This window comes from Archocentrus centrarchus, chromosome 5 (genome assembly GCF_007364275.1).
Source record: "Archocentrus centrarchus isolate MPI-CPG fArcCen1 chromosome 5, fArcCen1, whole genome shotgun sequence".
NCBI classification, from domain to species: Eukaryota; Metazoa; Chordata; class Actinopteri; order Cichliformes; family Cichlidae; genus Archocentrus; species Archocentrus centrarchus.
Genome location: NC_044350.1, coordinates 11839342 through 11857346, shown reverse-complemented (window position 1 = coordinate 11857346; position 18005 = coordinate 11839342). Strand labels below are relative to the sequence as shown.

Below are 18005 nucleotides of genomic sequence, written 5' to 3'. Positions count from 1 at the left end.
AGATGTATCCAAACTTTTGACTGGTACTGTACATTAAGATTTCCCCTACAAGAGCTGAATCCAAGCGAAGAATATTTGGATATAATGTCAGACAGTTGCAGAGTACAATCACTATGAAACAGGACATATGTTATAATAAATAAATACTGTGTAAATCTTTCTAAGGTGAAACGTTTTAATCCTTTCATGCCCCTCTCAGGGAAAACCCACAGCGTCGCAGGATGATGACGCCTTCACTGGGTGACGTGTCAGTTTGTTTACAGCGGTGAGCAGGCGACTGCAGCTGCTCAGACATGGCTGTGGATATCACGTTACTTTTCAAAGCCAGCGTTAAGACGGTCAAAACTAGGAACAAGGCGATAGGAATAGGCTTCGACTCTACCAAAGATGAAATTTTCAAGAGAAGTAGGCCGAAGAGTGGCTTCTCACCGAGGGCGAAAGAAGTGGTGAGTGTTCATCCAGGCTAGCTTTACTTTAGCTAACAGCGCAGTCCCAGCCTCAAACCTGCTAAAGTTTAACTTTACTGTTACTACATTGCAGAAGCAGCCTATGAAATATGTACAGTAGGTGTTACTAGTTGTATTTTCAGTGTTGTGCAGCAGTTAGCACGGCTTTTGTCAACATGTGTAGGCTACAGGAGTGGTCGGTGAAGTTCATATAAAGCATTTGATTAATGCTTGAGATCTTTTTTAGCTAATACAGTAAGTACCCAGTTAATCGTTTATTTATGGCTTTGATGACATTGCAATTCTTAGTGAGAGTAGGGAGCAGGTGGAGGAGAGTTTGGAGAGAGGAAGAACGGAAGTCAGTAGAAGGAAGACAGGATACGTTTGTGTGAATGAGAAGGGAAACAGGTGTAACAGTGAAGCTGCAGGGAATAGAGGTAGTGAAGGTAGATGAGTTTAAATACCTGGGGACAACTATCCAAAGCAATGGGCAGTGCACAAGAGAGGCGAAGAAGAGAGTGTAGGCAGGGTGGAGTTGGTGGAGATGAGTGTCACGGGTGATTTGTGACAGGCTAGCAGTAAGAGTGAAAGGGATGGTTTACACGATGGTAGTTAGACCTGCTATGATGTATGGTTTGGAGACAGTGGCAGTAACAAAAAGAGAGAAGGCTGAGCTGGAGGTCTTAAGATTCTTGTTGGGAATGGCCAGAATGGACAGGATTAGAAATGAGTCCATCAGAGGAACAGCTCAGGTTGGGCACTTTGGAGAACGTTAGAGAAGCAAGTCTGAGATGATTTGGACATGAGAAGAGGAGGGATAGTGGATATATGGGACAAAGGATGTTGAATATGGAGCTACCAGGCAGGAGGAAAAGAGGAAGACCTCTGAGAAGGAGGGCATGCAGAGGGTTGGTGTGACAGAGGAACATGCTAGGGATAGGGTAAGATGGAGGCAGATGATCCACTATGGCGACCCCCTAAAGGGAGCAGTCAAAAGAACAAGAAAATCTTATTAATGTTCATGAAATCACAGTTTTATGCAAAAGAAATATTAGCCTTATGCCCTTTCTTTTATATATGTTGATAATATGTTGATAATCTAACTTATAAATAAATAACTTACAAATGAGAAACCTTGTTCACACAAATCAGTGACTCTGAACTTTTATTATTTTTTTTAGCCAGAGGTAAGACTACAGCATTCACTTGCAACATTCACTCATTAAAGTCATCTGGGGATGTTCAGCCATGGTACATTTGTGTTCAACAGTGTTTTACAATTCCAGGTTATTATTGGAACAATTACGTCTGTAGAGTATGGATTTCAACTTCCAGATCATCCCATTTCACCAGAGACTTGGCAGAAGTTGATAGATGTTAGGTAGGGAGAGAAGTAAGTCAGAAAATTTTGTTTTATAGCTCCTGCTGTGCAGCCTCCTGGTCGAGATTCTCATATCTGACCAAATTCTCATAAAAAAAAAAATCCCTCATATGGACAAAAGTGTTACAACAATAGCCTTCCTGGATGAATCCATGAAAAGCTGAAGGATTTAAAACATTGTTTTTACAGTATTGAACTCGCCCGCCTTAATAGAGCGCTAGACCTCCATCTGACATCGAATGTTACTTTTACTAAGCATTAGAGTCGGTTCCAAACTGGTTTTCACATGTCAGATAAGTTATTGGTGTGGCTGGGCTGCCAAAAAGGTAAATGTAAACTCTGAAAATGCCAATTAGCTTATCACAACCCAGCAACCAATATTCAGGGACCACTGCACACAGCAGCAGCTACAGTCATACAGAATGTGAAGAACCGGAGGCTTCACATACAGCAGTAGTTGAATATGAAGCCTCCTCTTTTCATCAAAGTGGTTCATTTATATTACAGTGGGAATTGTACAATTTATTGCCCATGGCATGAGGCCTGCAAGTGATATTCAGAAATAGTTGGATCAGCAGTTGTTTAAAGTTTTTTCAAGTTCTTTGCAGTGTGCTCATTTCAGATCTGGGACAGCTATCCCAGCAAGTTCCATGGCTCCCCCAGCTATGACATGTTTAAACTGGGCTTTGGATTGAGCTTTAAAATTGCCCATTGTCATTTGAACTTTAGGGTCTCATAAAATGAAAAATTACTGAAGGTTTTTCTTAGTGTAACACAAGAATTCATTATGAGTTTTCTGGTAATGCCCAGTTAAATGGCGTTGGTCTCACAGAAAAAAATTCTAGGTTGTAAATACACTGTCAGTAATGGAATTTTGATTTAATTACCTCTGATACTGTGATAATCTCAGTTTATTTGTAGGAGTTGACTTTAAGTTCACGTAAGACTAAATATATTTATAAAAAAAGTTGCTTTGAATCTCGTGTTATGGGACAGTGACATTTTATTAGTTCAGGAAACTTCATGAAAAACATCTTAAATGATATTTTTCCATTGAATTACAGACCTCAGTGGTTGGCAGTACACGATCTTGCAGTATAAGTGTTGCTTATACTACTAGAACTCTTTGGCCTGACATGAATATCGCAAAAACAAACGTCTTCAAAGGTACCTTGAAGAACCACTTTACGTATCCCAAGGGGAGTCAGGGCTTTAAGTTGTACCCGATGTCTGCAGCCATCAGCCTGAGGCAAACATGAGCCCATTTGCTACAGCTCTGCACAACCAGGTTTTTGTTATGTTCCGTTACACTGATATTAGAAATGGTGGTTTAATAAAGGCGCTGCTACTTATTCAAAAGAAACATAAACCTATCCTGTGGTGGCTGCCCCCCCCCCCCCCCCCCCCCCTCCTGCAACGTGATGGAGACTGCTGTCTCCATCACGTTGCAGATATCATCTCCGACCATCTCAGTGTAGCAGTTTTTCTAGAAATTGAAAAAGTGAGCTTGGAATGTCCTGACTGCTTACAGTTATGTCGCGGTTTTCACCCACATCTCCCCAGCTCAGCTATCCTTTTCTGTCTCCATACAGCCTCATAGCCGGTATTTTTTGTGCAGGTCGCCTCTTCCCATGTATGATTCCATAAACATGCTGCAATAACATTTTCTTTCAGCTCTCAAACAATTTCTGGGGAAAGCTGATCCTCCCAAGAGCCAGTGATTAAAGGTGGAAGATCAAAACAGAGAAAATATTAAATTAGGTCCCCAGTAACAATGTTGACGGCCGGCACCTAATGCACAACAGATGTGGGTGCCCTTCAAGACATGCATAACTCTCCCACTAACTTACCCTCCTAAATTCCCATTGAAGCTTCACAAAAATAGAAAGAAAACATCAAAGTTGACAAATACACAGTGGTCCTCTGAGACTTTTTTTTCCCCTCCCGTACTCAAAAATCAACACAATGAGAAAGGAAATGTAGCTTCTTTCAAGTCGATTCAAGAAAGGTTTGATTGACTAATAAGAGGGCCAGTGTTTGCAGGGTGGGGTTTGGTGAGGGGAATCTTTTACCTCATAGGGGTTGGTTTTGGGCACTGTGATCTCCGTTTCACCGCTCACCTTGTCACTCGCTGCAGCATGCTACCCTTCTTGAGTTTAAATGGGGAAGGTCACTCTAAAATTGTCGAATTGGGTGTAGAAAATAGTGCTTGGCTCCCCGCTGCGCCTTGAGTATCGGTATTCCAAAATTGGCTCCTCCGCACAGTGTTTTCTTTGAAACACTGAAAAGTGTTTCAAAGCACATCAGCCAGCTCTTAAAATGATGTTGTGTTCTTAGAGGGGCGCTTCCCTGTGAAAACTTTACAGTGAAATGGTATGCTCATGTATTTTCATAACATTTAGTTTGAATTTCAAGAGCCTGGTTTGCTTAGTATTTTTTTTTTTTTTTTTTTTGATGATGGTTATATTTCCGACTCCAGAGTGTTTGTTTTTTTTTCTTTTCAACATTTGAAATCAGTTTATCTTTGAGATGCTCTAAACTACCTAAACTAAACTGCTGTGAACATGAAACGAAAACATTTTCACCTTGAATTGCACTGGGATGTTAAAAAGGATCAGCAAAGTTGCAAAGGTCAGAGTCGGAGATCAAAGTTGAAATAATTGTTAGAGATATGTTTAATAGCTCGCGGGTGTTTTCATTCAGATAAAACTGGAATGAATTTGCAGATTTCTTTTTGTGCTTAACGGATCATATACAGATGGTGTACAGCCACAGCAGCAGATGTTACATGACATTTATGAGTTGTTTAGGGAATGTGGTGCACAAGTATGGACTTGTTTTTTTCCCACAGCTTTTCTTGAAGTAAAAGTAATTGGCGGTCAAAAAAGGGTAAAACATTTATCATAGGCATGTTAAAGAGCCCAAAAGCCAACTCAGTGAAAAATAATATTCACATAATAAAAAAAAAAAAGAAAAATATGTATGAGATTAACTCAAATTTTATAGCGCTTCAGTGAAGCCTTATTTTTGCCACATTATTCCAAGAGTGTATCAGTAATTTTCATATTTATTTCATATTTATCATATTTCATTTTATATTTCAGCTCTCATCATGTTGCAAAATTATGCTCAGAAAGGTAAAACTTACTCACATACAGCTGCCTAAGCCAAGTCTATGCGGAGCGATTTGCAGGGATCACGCTCAGATGAACAGTGCTGCTAAATGGTCTCTTTACCAGTTGGCCTAATCTCTGCACTGTTTTCCCATGAAAGCCAGGCAAATTGAATTTTGAGGCATCTGCTGTCAGCCCTGAGCAGGATCACGATTTTGTTTTACGGCACGCAACAAAAGGTTTTGGAAGGAGTCACGAAAATGAAAATAATGAGCTAAAAGTGGTTAAAAGCAGTTTTACAGATGTATGACAAGCTCTAAGTCACGAGGTAGACGTTGCTATTTAGTAGACACGATTGTTAAAGATGAAAAAGTGGCAGCTGTGGATACTTTAAATACTGTCTTAAGGCATTATCATTAGGCAAATGCTGTGATTTCCCAATACTAATGACAGCAGACTGCATTCACCGCTCTAACACTAAAATCTGAACCATGAAACTACAACAGATGTGTACTCATCTGTTTAAGCAAATGACAGCTTTAAAAGAGACAAGTGAGCCTTTTGTTGCAGAATAAAGTGTGGAAATAAGTCATGGGGTACTCATTATTTGTTGTCATTTCACAAAGTGAAACTAAAGCAGATGATGCTGTTTCACTAAGCTTTTTTTGAGGTCAAGAGATGAGTTTGTTTGCTGTCTTAGAGGTAAAGACTCAAGTAGGTTTGAGTATCCTGGTACAACTGACACGCCATTAAAAGTCTCCATTTTCCAGGTGTACACTTTCCTGGAATTCCTCGATTTATTTGGCTTTATTTAAGTCACTCAGCTGCTTTCTGTGTGTAAGGAATATCTCTTTTTCTTTGGCTTGACTGCTTCTGAAACCAAATTTAAACTCGAGAGAGGTTTCCTTTTCTTTCTTTCTTTTTTTTTTTTTAGAAGTGTGCATAAATTCAGTGACACATACTGAAGGAAAGTTGTGGCCTCACTTTCTTTTATTTAATTAAATTTTGCTTTTAATATTCTACAACATGATATGAAATAATGTCACTGTCACATCACAAGTCTTGTCACATGTACCTTTGGGGGAATTTTCAGGCGTTCTCAGTGCTACTTTATGCAGCAGAAACACAGATTTATGATAAGGACCGTGACAACTGATGCCAGGTAAGGCATGCTTGCTAATGATGAAGTTGGGAGGAGATGTAAGCCAGTGATTTTCCAGATTTCACTGAACACAGACACAGTTTAAATCAAAGGTGTGTGAGTCAGTTGGTGTATACATTGCAGTAAAACTGTTCAACCAAAGCGAGTTAACCAGACTCCAGTAAACATGACTATGAGAGATGTTCTTAAAATTCAAAAATATGCTTCAGTGCTTTATTAATACTCCCCAAGGAATATCAATAAATACTTTGCACAGGAATATTTTAAATGTGATGTTTTATAGTGTGTGCATATTTTGTCTGCCCATTATTTAAGTTTAGTCTCTTTCCTAAACAGTTCTGTTTATCTGTGTTGCTTAATATCACATGCACTTCGACTGGCAACATTGCCTTTTGTTTATTCATTTATTTTTTTTCTCCTGCGTTGTCCAAGTTTTGTTTTAGTGAAACATGACCGCGCCACCCTTCACGTTTGTTTTCATATGAAATTGATTATTGCGGTACCTTATCATGGCTTTGAATGCACGAATGACATCGGTTTAGGCAGACCTTTCTCAATAGTGTTGTCACTGACTCAGTCCATCTCACTGAGCTCCAGCAGCAGGACCATTACAGGTTTGGACTGAATAGAGATGATTGTTGAATACTTTCCATCTGTCCTGAAAGGGAGAAACGTGACACAGCTGTAAAACACAATAGCAGTAATGTGGTTGTTTCAGCTTTGTGCTCTTTGCAGCGTACCGTGCATTTGCTGATGTTCTCAATGTTTCAAAATCTCTAATATATGATTCAGATTCCCCATAACTTTTAAAAATGTTTGGTTGTTCATGCCTAATCCACCAGAGAGACTGTATGCAGGCGCTTTGTATCTAAACGAATTGGCCGGTTAAAGTCGTGACATATTAATACAACTTTAGCACATATCAAAAGAGTCAAGGACCCCGTTGGTAAATATTCTTAAAAGCTTTGTTTGATTGCTCTTTGTTTGTTTATAGAGCTGACTAAAGCTTCCTAACTGTGAATAGACATGAGAAGACAAAACTCAGCCCATTAGAGAGTCAGACATAAACATGATAATAGAGTCAACATGTGGCCCAGCGTTCTCCTCTGAAGCATCCTCTCTGCATCAGGGCCACATTCCTAAACACAACATAACGTGGCGTCAGTATGGATAGCCCACAGTCAGGACACACAGGGACTTAAACCAAAGCAAGGCAGTCATCATCAAATTCTGTCAGTTACCTGGATTAAACAAAACAAAGAGCCATCCAAGCACTTTAGAAAATCTGCTAGCTAAGCCTTTTCTCTTTTCTTCCTCATAATAATCCCCCCTGATGGTTTGTTTGGGCTCAGTCTGAGCTGGAGGGAACCGAGGGGAAGGAGAAAGTGAGGAGGTAAAGTGGGGGTCTTTGATGATGACGAGATTAGATATAGCCCGGCAGACTGTCTCCTCCTGCCTTCCCTGCAAGCTCTGCCTCACACACACCTGTGCCAGCTACACGTTATGCACACGCACGCACACACACACACACATGCTCATGCATACCTATGTGTACACATATATAGTGAGCTGCATGCACAAGGCCACCCCTTCCTCATTGTTGAGGAATTACTTACTCTTTAAGGTTTTAAGTTACGAGAGCAATTGATCCCTCTGACCCCCTGCAAACCCTTGAGGTTGTGCTGGGAATCTGAGCTCCAATGTATACACACAGGAGACAGCTCAACCCCCAGAGCAGCAGGCTTTGACACTCCCCAGCACCCCACAACACACACTAACACACACACACATACACTCACGCTCTCTTGTTCCACTGTTTTCTTGCCTTAGCATGGTCCAATGATATGGACTTAGCACTGCCTGCTGGTGAAAAAGGTGTAGTACCACGAGTAGAGGTTTGTAGTCAGATGAACTTTGTACATGAATATGAGGCTGAAACCGCGTGTTAATTGCAAGCAGAAAGCATAGTTTATAGTAAAGACAAGATGAATTGTTTTAGGTGTGGAAGAATTTATATTTTCTAATTTCATGTCTGGATTACATAAATACCTGTGTTCCATTCAGGAACTCAGAAATAACATTTCACTTTATTTGTTCCACGCAAAGTGACGCCCAACGACTATAAATCAAAGTACAAGCCAAAAACGCCACAACAACTTTCGCGCAGAGCAAGTTTTAATTTAAAATAAATTGTCTGTGCTGTAAGGTGCAGTTTGCAAGCATAGTTTATCAGTGTTTCCTATAGCATTTAAAGTTTGTTAAAATTATTACCAGTCTTGCTTTTTTTTATTCACTGAGATGCTACATTTCCATAATAAATGAAGGAGTCTCTGTATATGTTTGCTTTACTACAAAGAGCAGTCAGGGACTGTAGGTAATGGTTCAACTCATTAATATAATTCATCTAAATGGTTGCAATAATAGTGTGCTGCAAAGCTGGCTGTGCCCCATCAATCCCCCAAACAGCCAGCTGGAAAACAAAAGAACAAAGACAATACTCGTGAACATATAAAGTACGGGAATGTTTTAGAAAGACGTGCAGCAGTGTGGTACACGGTGCGCACTGGCTTATTACACCAGTACACTTAAGCATTATATACTACAAATATTATTGTTGTTATTAGGAGCAGCAGCAAGTGTTTGATATTTTGTTTGGGTAAATGAATCTATATTTATTCTATGATGCACCCCTAGACTGTGTTATGCCCAGAGCCATACCCTACCTTACATTGATGGTAGCATTTTGATAATGGTGTACACTCAGTGTTGGCTGTGAAGTAGATCGGATGAATGGGTGGTCAGTGATTGATTGAGAAAGCTGAAAGCAGTAATACCAGACACCACACAATTCCAAACAGGCCTGTTTTGAATGGTCACTGAACTAGTAACTAATGCTGTTCTGAATGACTTAAGGTTCTGTTCTCCCTCAACCCTCCAAGCTCAACTGCACTGAACAATAATTAACTCCTGACCTCAAATAATTGTATTATTATAGGGTCGGCTTGCTTTAACAGCCCTCGTCTGCATTAGCATGTCCCCCACAGCAGCGTCATATGTCACTGAGTCACCTTCTAAACCAGAGAAGGAGTTCTAGGTTTCTAACAAATTGCTCGGCTCTGTTTATCACAACACCTTCTTTCTGCACTGACAGACGAGTCATTTTTCAAACGTCAACTCAAATAAAGCACCGCTTTAGGTCACTGTGACGCTAGGAATGAATGTTTAGAGACATTATTAGACGGCTGGTGCCAGGTTACTCTTTACAGCCAAAGCAATTTGATAATTGAGGTTGTTGGAGTGAAAAACTGAAGGCTGAAGACAGCATCGTTACGCTATCAAAATAATCCCCCACGCTCTGTGGTCGCTGTCACAGTCAAACTCGTTGTGTCATTTTTCAATCCTGCGCCTGTCTCAGTTCTGTCTTCTTGTGGATCCAACAGAGCCTGCTGTGTGTGCTTTCACACCCTCTTGTAGCTTGCCAGCAGAGCTCTGTGGACAGGGAAGCAATTTGGTCTTTTTTAATATTTGACCGAATTACACGAGCAAATATTGGATTGAACCAAGTTTCCGGTGGTTTCCCTTTGCACTCACACACACACACACACACACTCCTGGACTTTTTCTCTGTGATAAATAGCAACAGATCATAAATGTAAAGCTTATTTGAAATGGCCCTGTCAGTAGTCTGTAAGCTGTGCAAGCTTATGCTTTTATTTATAAGAGCTGTTTGACAGGCAAATTGCTGGTTTGATTTTTGTATGTCCCGGAGTTGATGAATTGTCATAAGTAAATATTGAGAATTCACAGAGATAGGACATTGGTTTCCTGTCACTTCCAATAAATGTTAAATTATGCATTTAGTCTGGTTCTCTTGGAATGTACCCGGGAGAAAATAGTTTCCTCATACATGTCTAAAAAAAAAAATACCTGTGTTGACTGAAATTAACATATTTGAAGGAGCAACTGGGGGTAGTATTTAAATGCTTGTTGGCATGAAGGTGATGAAGTCGATTAATGCAACTTCTCACTTTATCTTGGCAGATCACGAACATCACCAAGCTCAAAGACTTTCTGCTGCAACACAGAAAAGATTATGTGAGCGCTGGAAGGTAAGCTTGTCCAGTCACAGTAATCCACCACAGTCACCAACAGTGGTGGCAAAACCTTTCAAGGCTACAGGGAACACTGACGAGGGCCCAAACACTTTGATTCTGACAAAATTCAGAGGAGGTCAGGAGTCAGGGTTATTTGTGTGTGTGTGTGTGTGTGTGTGTGTGTGTGTGTGTGTGTGTGTGTGTGTGTGTGTGTGTGTGTGTGTGTGTGTGTGTGTGTGTGTGTGCGCGCTGCAGAGGCTGCCTGCTGGCACAAGGTCAACAGCGAGTTGGGTGGTCTGTAGAGGCAGACTCCGGTCTAATTGTCTGGAATAATTGAGCTGCAACCAAGTGTAGAACAAATCACACCCAGGGACTAATCCAGGCCTTCCTCTCTCCAAGGCTCCTCTGTGTTTTGTAGGTGTGGGTGTGTGCGAGCAGCCACTGTTGTGTAAGATTTGTTGATAAAACCTCAAAAGAACAGATTAACTCAACATTAGACATGTCAGTGGGTGGAGTGTGGTCGTATTTAGTGATGGGACTATCCAGTGGTATGTTTGCAAGTCTCATACATTCAGCTTTCCCCTTAGCTGTTACTGTGTTCTAGTAATTATGGACTATGGTTGGTAATAGAATTAGCTGAACTACTTAAAACAGATGCAGCATATTTTATATTTATATTTATTTTAACATGAATCATAATGTGAAGTAATGGTAATAAAACTAAAATCCTTCAATATGTGGCTTGTTCAGCTTCAAATGTTGTTATGGCTGTTGTTATTATTATCAATTATTTGTTATGTGATTTTTCTATATTTAGTGCAGGCACCCAGAAACTAATAATATAAAGAAAAAGATTCAAATGTCTAATTAAATCAGAAAATCAAAATTTTGATTTTAATCTTTCACTCCTCGAGGTAATACATGAATATCCCAGATAACCAGTAGAAATACTGCTTTCTGTGTACTGGAGCTTCTCTCTGGGCAAGTCTCAGAGGTCCATGAGTGTGACATTAATTTTCACTGTGTCCTAACAGTAAGAAGGTTCTGGGTTTATTTTTGCCCTCTTGCTCCTTTTTACTTGTTCTGTTCACCTTTTAGCCCACGAAAGCATTTTGGTGTGTAAAACACCTAGCTAAAGCGAAATACAGACGTTAGTTTGCTCAGTGCCTTGCTTCCTCAGGTTTTTTTCCCTGCCATGCGTGCAGTGAATGATGGGATGCTTAACATGATCCTCATTCGGGACATTTGTACTACACCAATTAAAGCTACACATTAAGTCTGTCATTAAGAATATTTAGATCAGTGCTTTCTCAGCCTGCAACCCATTGCAATGTGTCTGCCAGTGTAACTTAAATGTATTGTTGGTAAAAGTCCTCAAGCTTGCTCTGATTGCTCTTTTGTGTTTTACAGTCTCATTTCATCAGACCTTTCCCGCATGACAGACAGCGAACGAGACCAGATCGACCAGGATGCTCAGATCTTTATGAGAACTTGTTCAGAAGCCATCAAGCAGCTGCGCAATGAAGGTGTGTGTTTTTATTTCTGCGCAACTTAAAATCTTCTTGGAAATTGCAGCATATGGAGATGCTGGTATGGCCTTATTCACACAGCATGCTTTCCAAATTATAGCTTGGATTGGGTTGATGTTACTGTTGATATTTCCTCATTAATTAATTGTGTTATTGTTGTCACCTCAGCTGAGAAACAGGTGACGTCAGCTCAGATAAAGGAGCACAGGGCAGCAGTGCTGGACCTCATTGAAATGTATCTAAAAGGTGAGTTTTTAACTGATCACTGATAGCAGAACTTGTCTTCTAGCGAGTCCTCTGTTAACTGTTTTACTAGTTGATAATTATCTTATTATGCATCTGACACTTAACAATATGTTCATACCTATGTCTTTGGCTTTAAGGAGTATGCAAGCTCTACTCTGAGCAGAGAGCAATTAGAGTCAAGAGAATGGTGGACAAAAAGAGGCTGTGAGTATTTGCATTACCTTTTATCACTCATCATTTTAAGACTGAACTGCTCGTGATTCACGTAATAACATGTTCTGCGGTTACAGATCAAGACTGGCACCAGAGCATCAGAGTCGAGTGGAGAAAACAGTGGAAGTGGAGCCCACAGAGGAGGACACTGTCAAGGAGGGAAGTTCTGGTAAGTTAGTTAGACCTCTGAGATACTAGGCTCTATTTCTCTCAAGATACAAAGCCTGACATTACAAGCCTGCATTATCTTAGTACTTACCTGAATGCAAATTAGGCTTTCTAATTTTTTTTTTTTTTTGCAGTTTTATATATTGCCCCATATTGGGCACTTCATGGTGCCATATCACCGGCTCATTGCACATGATGAGTTCATTGTGGTTTCAGTTAAGATTAAGTATGACCACATTTATTTATATCTTCATCCAAAGGAAACACCGGCTTACAGGAAGTGAAACTGTTGGTACTATTTTTAGGGGTCCACATGTTCCTTTTGGCCGAAAATTCAATCTCAATTAAAACCAAAGTTTCCAAAATAATCACTGGGATGAGCAGTTTCCGGTGCAGGCTGTTTATTCGACATATTGGTTACACAAAACACAGACAGTAACATAGTTAAGACTAAGATACGCACACATACAGAGACAGAGAGAAGAAGAGAGAAACAAAGAGACAAAGAAAGCTGCAGAAACAGGAAAAGAAGAAGAAGAGGACAGGATAGGGAAGAGCAAAAGTAAGAGAAGTGAAAGTAAAAAAGTAGAGTAGAAAAAGTGTCAGACAAAAAACAAGCACCTTATTTTATATCCTTAAAGATGGTAACTGCCCACTTGCTGTTGTCCCCTCCTAATTTACATGAAATGTTGTCCCCAAAAACCTGAAACAGACCAATCACCTTTGGGCTCCAGTAGTTCCACTCTTCTGTGCAGGCTCAGAAACACAGTTTACAGGGGCTTCTCATAATTTACAGTAGATCTAACAGCTGTCAAAAGGAAGGACTTCTCCCAGCTGAAACTACCTCCCCAAAAATACTCCCACTGACAGCTTGCTAAAACTTTCACTATAAAAAAAACTCCTTAGGGCAGTTTTATCAAAGTATACAGAATTTATTCCCACGCTTTATTCATGTTACACAAACGCAGGTGGGTCTACAAACCCAAATTTCAAGGGCACACTGTGCTGAGCAACTTGAACTTTTAAAAAAAAAAGGTGACACAGTGTTATGTTAAAAGTGAAGCTTTTAAATATAGATGAGAGTGGTTTTAGCAGGAGCTAAGAGTGAGGCCCAGAACATCCAAGGGAGTGAATATAACAGGCCTCAGTTTTATTCTGCTGATCTAACGCATACAGTGTTCATTAATCCAGTGTGGGTGATTAATATAGGTACTAATAAATTATATAGAATACCAGTGTGTGTGACTAACATAATTGGTGATAAATGATATAAAATAGTGGCAGTAAAATACCAATATCAAAGTGATAAAAAATTCTCAATAATACGTGCCAGCATTTGGCTCAGTTTAAAAGTATTAAATAATATAAATCAAAAAGAAATTAGTTGTCATTTTCTTGTCAACTGGATTTATGTGTGAACATGAAAATTGCTTTAAGAAACCAAACCGAAGGCACTAGAACCCATTTTAAAATATAACCTCTATTTAATAAAATCATTTAATACCTGCAGATGACTGCACTCACATTTGTTAAAACAAAAATAAATGACCGAGTCATAAGTCCAGTAATATCAAAATATAAAGTAACTACACAGATACTCCATTTTTTTTAAAAAATCCATCAAAATACCTACTCAATATTATATTTTTGGAGAGAATTGTTAGTTGTAAAATGTTCAAATTGTCTTTAAAAGTCTTTTGTCTTCTTTCTTTTAGAGAAGAGTGTATCAGAAGTCCTGGACAACCCTGCAAACCTGTGGGAGGAGGGCCGGGTGGAGGATGAGCTCTCTCCAGAGGAGATTCAGATGGTGTGGCTCCTTTGTGTATACAGTATAATAAATGTATAGATGTGCACGATTCATATGTGGGCGGTGTGTAAGTGCACAGGGACTCTCATTATTGATTTAAGGAGTTTTGAAGGGTTAAAGATTTAGAGCAGCAAATGTCAGACTAATTTGGACTCTTATTCATCATTACAAAAGTAGCATAAAGACATCGCCTGATAAACAAAATAAATGTCAAATCATCTCTGCAAATGCCAAACAGCTTATTCTGCAACTGACTCTTGTTTTGAGCTTCTGGTACCCCAGGCGCTGACAATCAGGCTCGTCATCATTGGAGGCAATCTCAATGCAGAGAGATCTCGAGATGAGACTCTGCAACCAGTGGCATTCCCATATCTCCACAGTGTATCCACTCTATCCACAAAGATGACAACACTCACCCCCACGGGGCGGGGCTTATCAGAGACTACCTCCAGAATTTGAGTGTGGAGAGGATGGAATGGCCTGCAGTCCTGACCTCAACCCCACTGAACATTTGTGGGATCAGCTTGGGTGTGCTGTTCTTGCCAGAGTGACCAACACAACCACATTGGCTGACTTGTGACAAATGCTGGTTGGAGAATGGAATGCCATCCCACAGCAGTGTGTGACCGAGCTGGTGACCAGCATGCTGGTCACCAGCATGCAGCATAACGTGCTGCGTTATGGCTGTGTATGGTTCTTCCACATGCTGCTGAGGCCCCTGTTTGTTAAATGAATTAATTGCCAGTATGTCTTCTTTCGAAAGACTTCTTCAGACAATCATACAGTCCAATAAATGACACCAAACAAGAGTCAGTAGCAGAATAAGCTGTTTGGCATTGAGAAGATTTGGAAAGTTTTTCATGGGTGCAACCCCCATACTCAACTCTGCTGCTCAACCCACAAATGCATGTTCCTTACAGATGTGGCACCATTTAAGGGGAAATAAACAGGCTTTCCAACAGTATAAGATTTATTGCCAAGAAGCATTTTTACAGCAAAGAAATAATCAACCAAACACAAATTTCTTTACTTTTTGTGCTAAGTTTATTTACACTAAATTAACATCTGACATCTACATTATACATATTTATGCAGTGCTGTGTATTTGTCTAGTTTGAGCAGGAAAACCAGAGGTTGATCAGTGAGATGAATAGCCTGGTGGATGAAGTGAGGTGAGTCTCCATCAATGCACATTCCTTTCTGTTTTTGATAGATTTTTGATTAATGTATGAAATGTCAGATGTTGATCCAGACAGGATTAAAATGGCCTGAAGACGTGAGTGTTTGCAGATTAGTACCTTGGCCAACAAAAATAAATGACATGAATCTGGAATAAACTCCTAAGGTTCTGAGATAAAAATCGCAAAACATTTAATGTTCCCCTAACACCATCTGGAAGGGTTTATGTATGCTAGCCACGTGGTTTTCATGGGATGCCTCATGCTTGCATTTTGTATCCACCAGGCAAATCGAGGGAAAGGTGGTAGAGATCTCACGACTTCAGGAGATCTTTGCTGAGAAAGTCCTGCAACAAGTGAGCTGAGTTTCTTCTGTTCCACACACACTGTTGCTTAAATGTGCAGTGTATTGAGATCAGGTTGTACACAGACTGATTGTCCATATCTTTCCATGACAGGAAGCAGAGATAGACAATATTCATCAGCTCGTCGTAGGTGCTACAGAGAATGTTAAAGAAGGCAATGAGGATATACGTGAGGTATCATTTACTACATACTACATGTAATATATTGGTTGTGCACTCACCGGCCACTTCAATAATTACACCTTGATAGTACCAGGTTGGACCCCCTTTTTCCTTCAGAACTATCATAATTCTTTGTGGCATAGATTCAACAAGGTGCTGGAAACATTCCTCAAAGCTTTAGCTCCATATTGACATGATAGCATCACACACTTTGTGCAGATTTGTCAGCTGCACATCCATAATGTGAAGCTCCTGTTCCATCACATCCCAAAAGTACTCCACTGGATTGAGATCTGGAGACTGTTTGAGTACAGTGAACTTATTGTCATGTTCATGAAACCAGTTTGAGATGATCTGAGCTTTGTGACATGGAGTGTTATCCTGCTGGAAGCAGCCATCAGAAGAGGGGTGCACTGTGGTCTTAAAGGGATGGACATGGTCAGCAACAATACTCTGGTAGGCTGTGGAGCTTAAACAATGTTCAGGTGATACTAAGGGGCTCAGTGTGCCAAGAAAATATCCCCCACACTGTTACAAGACCACCAGCAGCCTGAACCTTTGATAAAACCCAGGATGGATCTTTCATGTTATTTATTAAATTCTGACCCTGCTATCTGAATGTTGCAGCAGAAAGCAAGACTGATCAGACCAGGCCACATTTTCCCAGTCTTCTTTTGTCCAATTTTGGTGAATTGTAGCCTCAGTTTCCTGTTCTTAGCTGACAGGAGTGAGACCCGGTGTGGTCTTCTGCTACTGTAACCAATCTGCTTCAAGGTTCAATGTGTTGTATGTTCAGAGATGCTCTTCTGCATACCTTGGTTTAATGAGTGTTTATGTAAGTTACTGTTGCCTTCCTTTCAACTCAAAACAGTCTGGCCATTCTCCTCTGACCTCTGGCATGTTCACCCAGAGAACTGCCACTCAATGGATATCTCCTCTTTTCTGGACCATTCTCTGTAATCTGGCCCCAACAACCACGTCACCTTCAAAAGTCACTTAAATCACATTTCTTCCCCATTTTGATGCTCAGTTTGAACTTCAGCTGGTCATCTTGACCATTTCTAAATGCACTGAGCTGCTGCAGTGGGATTGGCTGGTTAGATATTGGCATTAACAAGCAGTTGAACAGGTTTAACTAATGAAGTTGCCGGTGAGTGTATATGTGATATATATCTCATCAGTAAAACATCATTGTGATTGCTTCTTTTTCAAGGCTATCAAAAACAACGCTGGATTCAGGGTGTGGATCCTCTTTTTCCTCGTTATGTGCTCTTTCTCTCTTCTCTTCCTGGACTGGTATGACAGTTAACGCAACGGCCCAAATGGACTCTGGCCAAACTGCCTGAAGCTGGTACACAATGACTATCTCAGAAGTGATTGTGTGATGCAGTGAAGTCAAGTGATGACATCATGGTGCATAAATTGTTGTTCATGAAGATTGTGTCCTCAAGTTTAAATGGCAGTTCCCTCTTCCCTGATTCTATCTAGGGTAGCTTTAATATATAAATGCACTTGCACGGTGGAAAGTCTGTGTCCATTATAACAATTTGTCAGTGGTTTGAATGGATTTTTGTTCCTGCAGAAACTGTTTAATGCACTAGAGGGGATTTGTATCTTGTCAACACAGTTTCATGTATTCAAATAGATTTGCCTTTCATATAAATTATTCTCTATGCTCAGAATTGCAGATTTGAGCAGAATAAAAACTGTACATGCACATCACATACGTTCAAATAAAACTAATCAATGTTCCACTAATTGAATGCGGATTGAATTTGTATCTTCGGTCCTTAATTCATGATAACATTTTATGATATAAAACAGTTTATAAATTTCGTATTTATGTGGGCTTGCAGATAACATCAAAGGCAGCAGAAAGCTGCGGCCTGCCTTGGTTCGTGTCAGCTAAGGAGAAAGTAGCTGTTGACTTCTGATGCTTCTGCTAATCTGTTAATGATGATTAACCCGGATTCTAATGACGGCATTAAAGCACTTTGAATTTTTTTCTTTGATCTCAGCTCAAGCGCAACTGGAACTTTTAACCGTATTTATTTTCTGCGCTGAGGGAGTTTTTAGCAGCACTGACGAAACTCACCCTCAAAATAATGAATAAAAACCTTCCTTTGCATAAATGGATTCCA

At 40.1% G+C, this 18005-nt stretch overlaps 1 protein-coding gene across 1 annotated transcript; it reads left to right on the top strand.

Moving 5' to 3' along the window:
• The first annotated feature begins 253 nt into the window (after window positions 1-253).
• Window positions 254-17884, top strand: stx18 (syntaxin 18). Its single transcript, XM_030729949.1, has 11 exons — window positions 254-446; window positions 10144-10211; window positions 11607-11722; window positions 11894-11971; window positions 12109-12175; window positions 12262-12353; window positions 14068-14159; window positions 15273-15331; window positions 15624-15693; window positions 15796-15876; window positions 17078-17884. The coding sequence occupies exons 1-11, from the start codon at window positions 294-296 to the stop codon at window positions 17171-17173; spliced, it is 972 nt and encodes a 323-aa protein (XP_030585809.1). The 5' UTR covers window positions 254-293; the 3' UTR covers window positions 17174-17884.
• Window positions 17885-18005: the final 121 nt, after the last annotated feature.

Excerpts from the sequence above, each read along its gene's own strand:
- stx18 (XM_030729949.1), top strand. The coding sequence starts at position 294 with ATGGCTGTGGATATCACGTTACTTTTCAAAGCCAGCGTTAAGACGGTC. Across the intron at positions 12,354-14,067 it reads TGTCAAGGAGGGAAGTTCTG|AGAAGAGTGTATCAGAAGTC; the intron begins GTAAGTTAGTTA and ends TCTTTCTTTTAG. Across the intron at positions 15,694-15,795 it reads CTGAGAAAGTCCTGCAACAA|GAAGCAGAGATAGACAATAT; the intron begins GTGAGCTGAGTT and ends TTTCCATGACAG.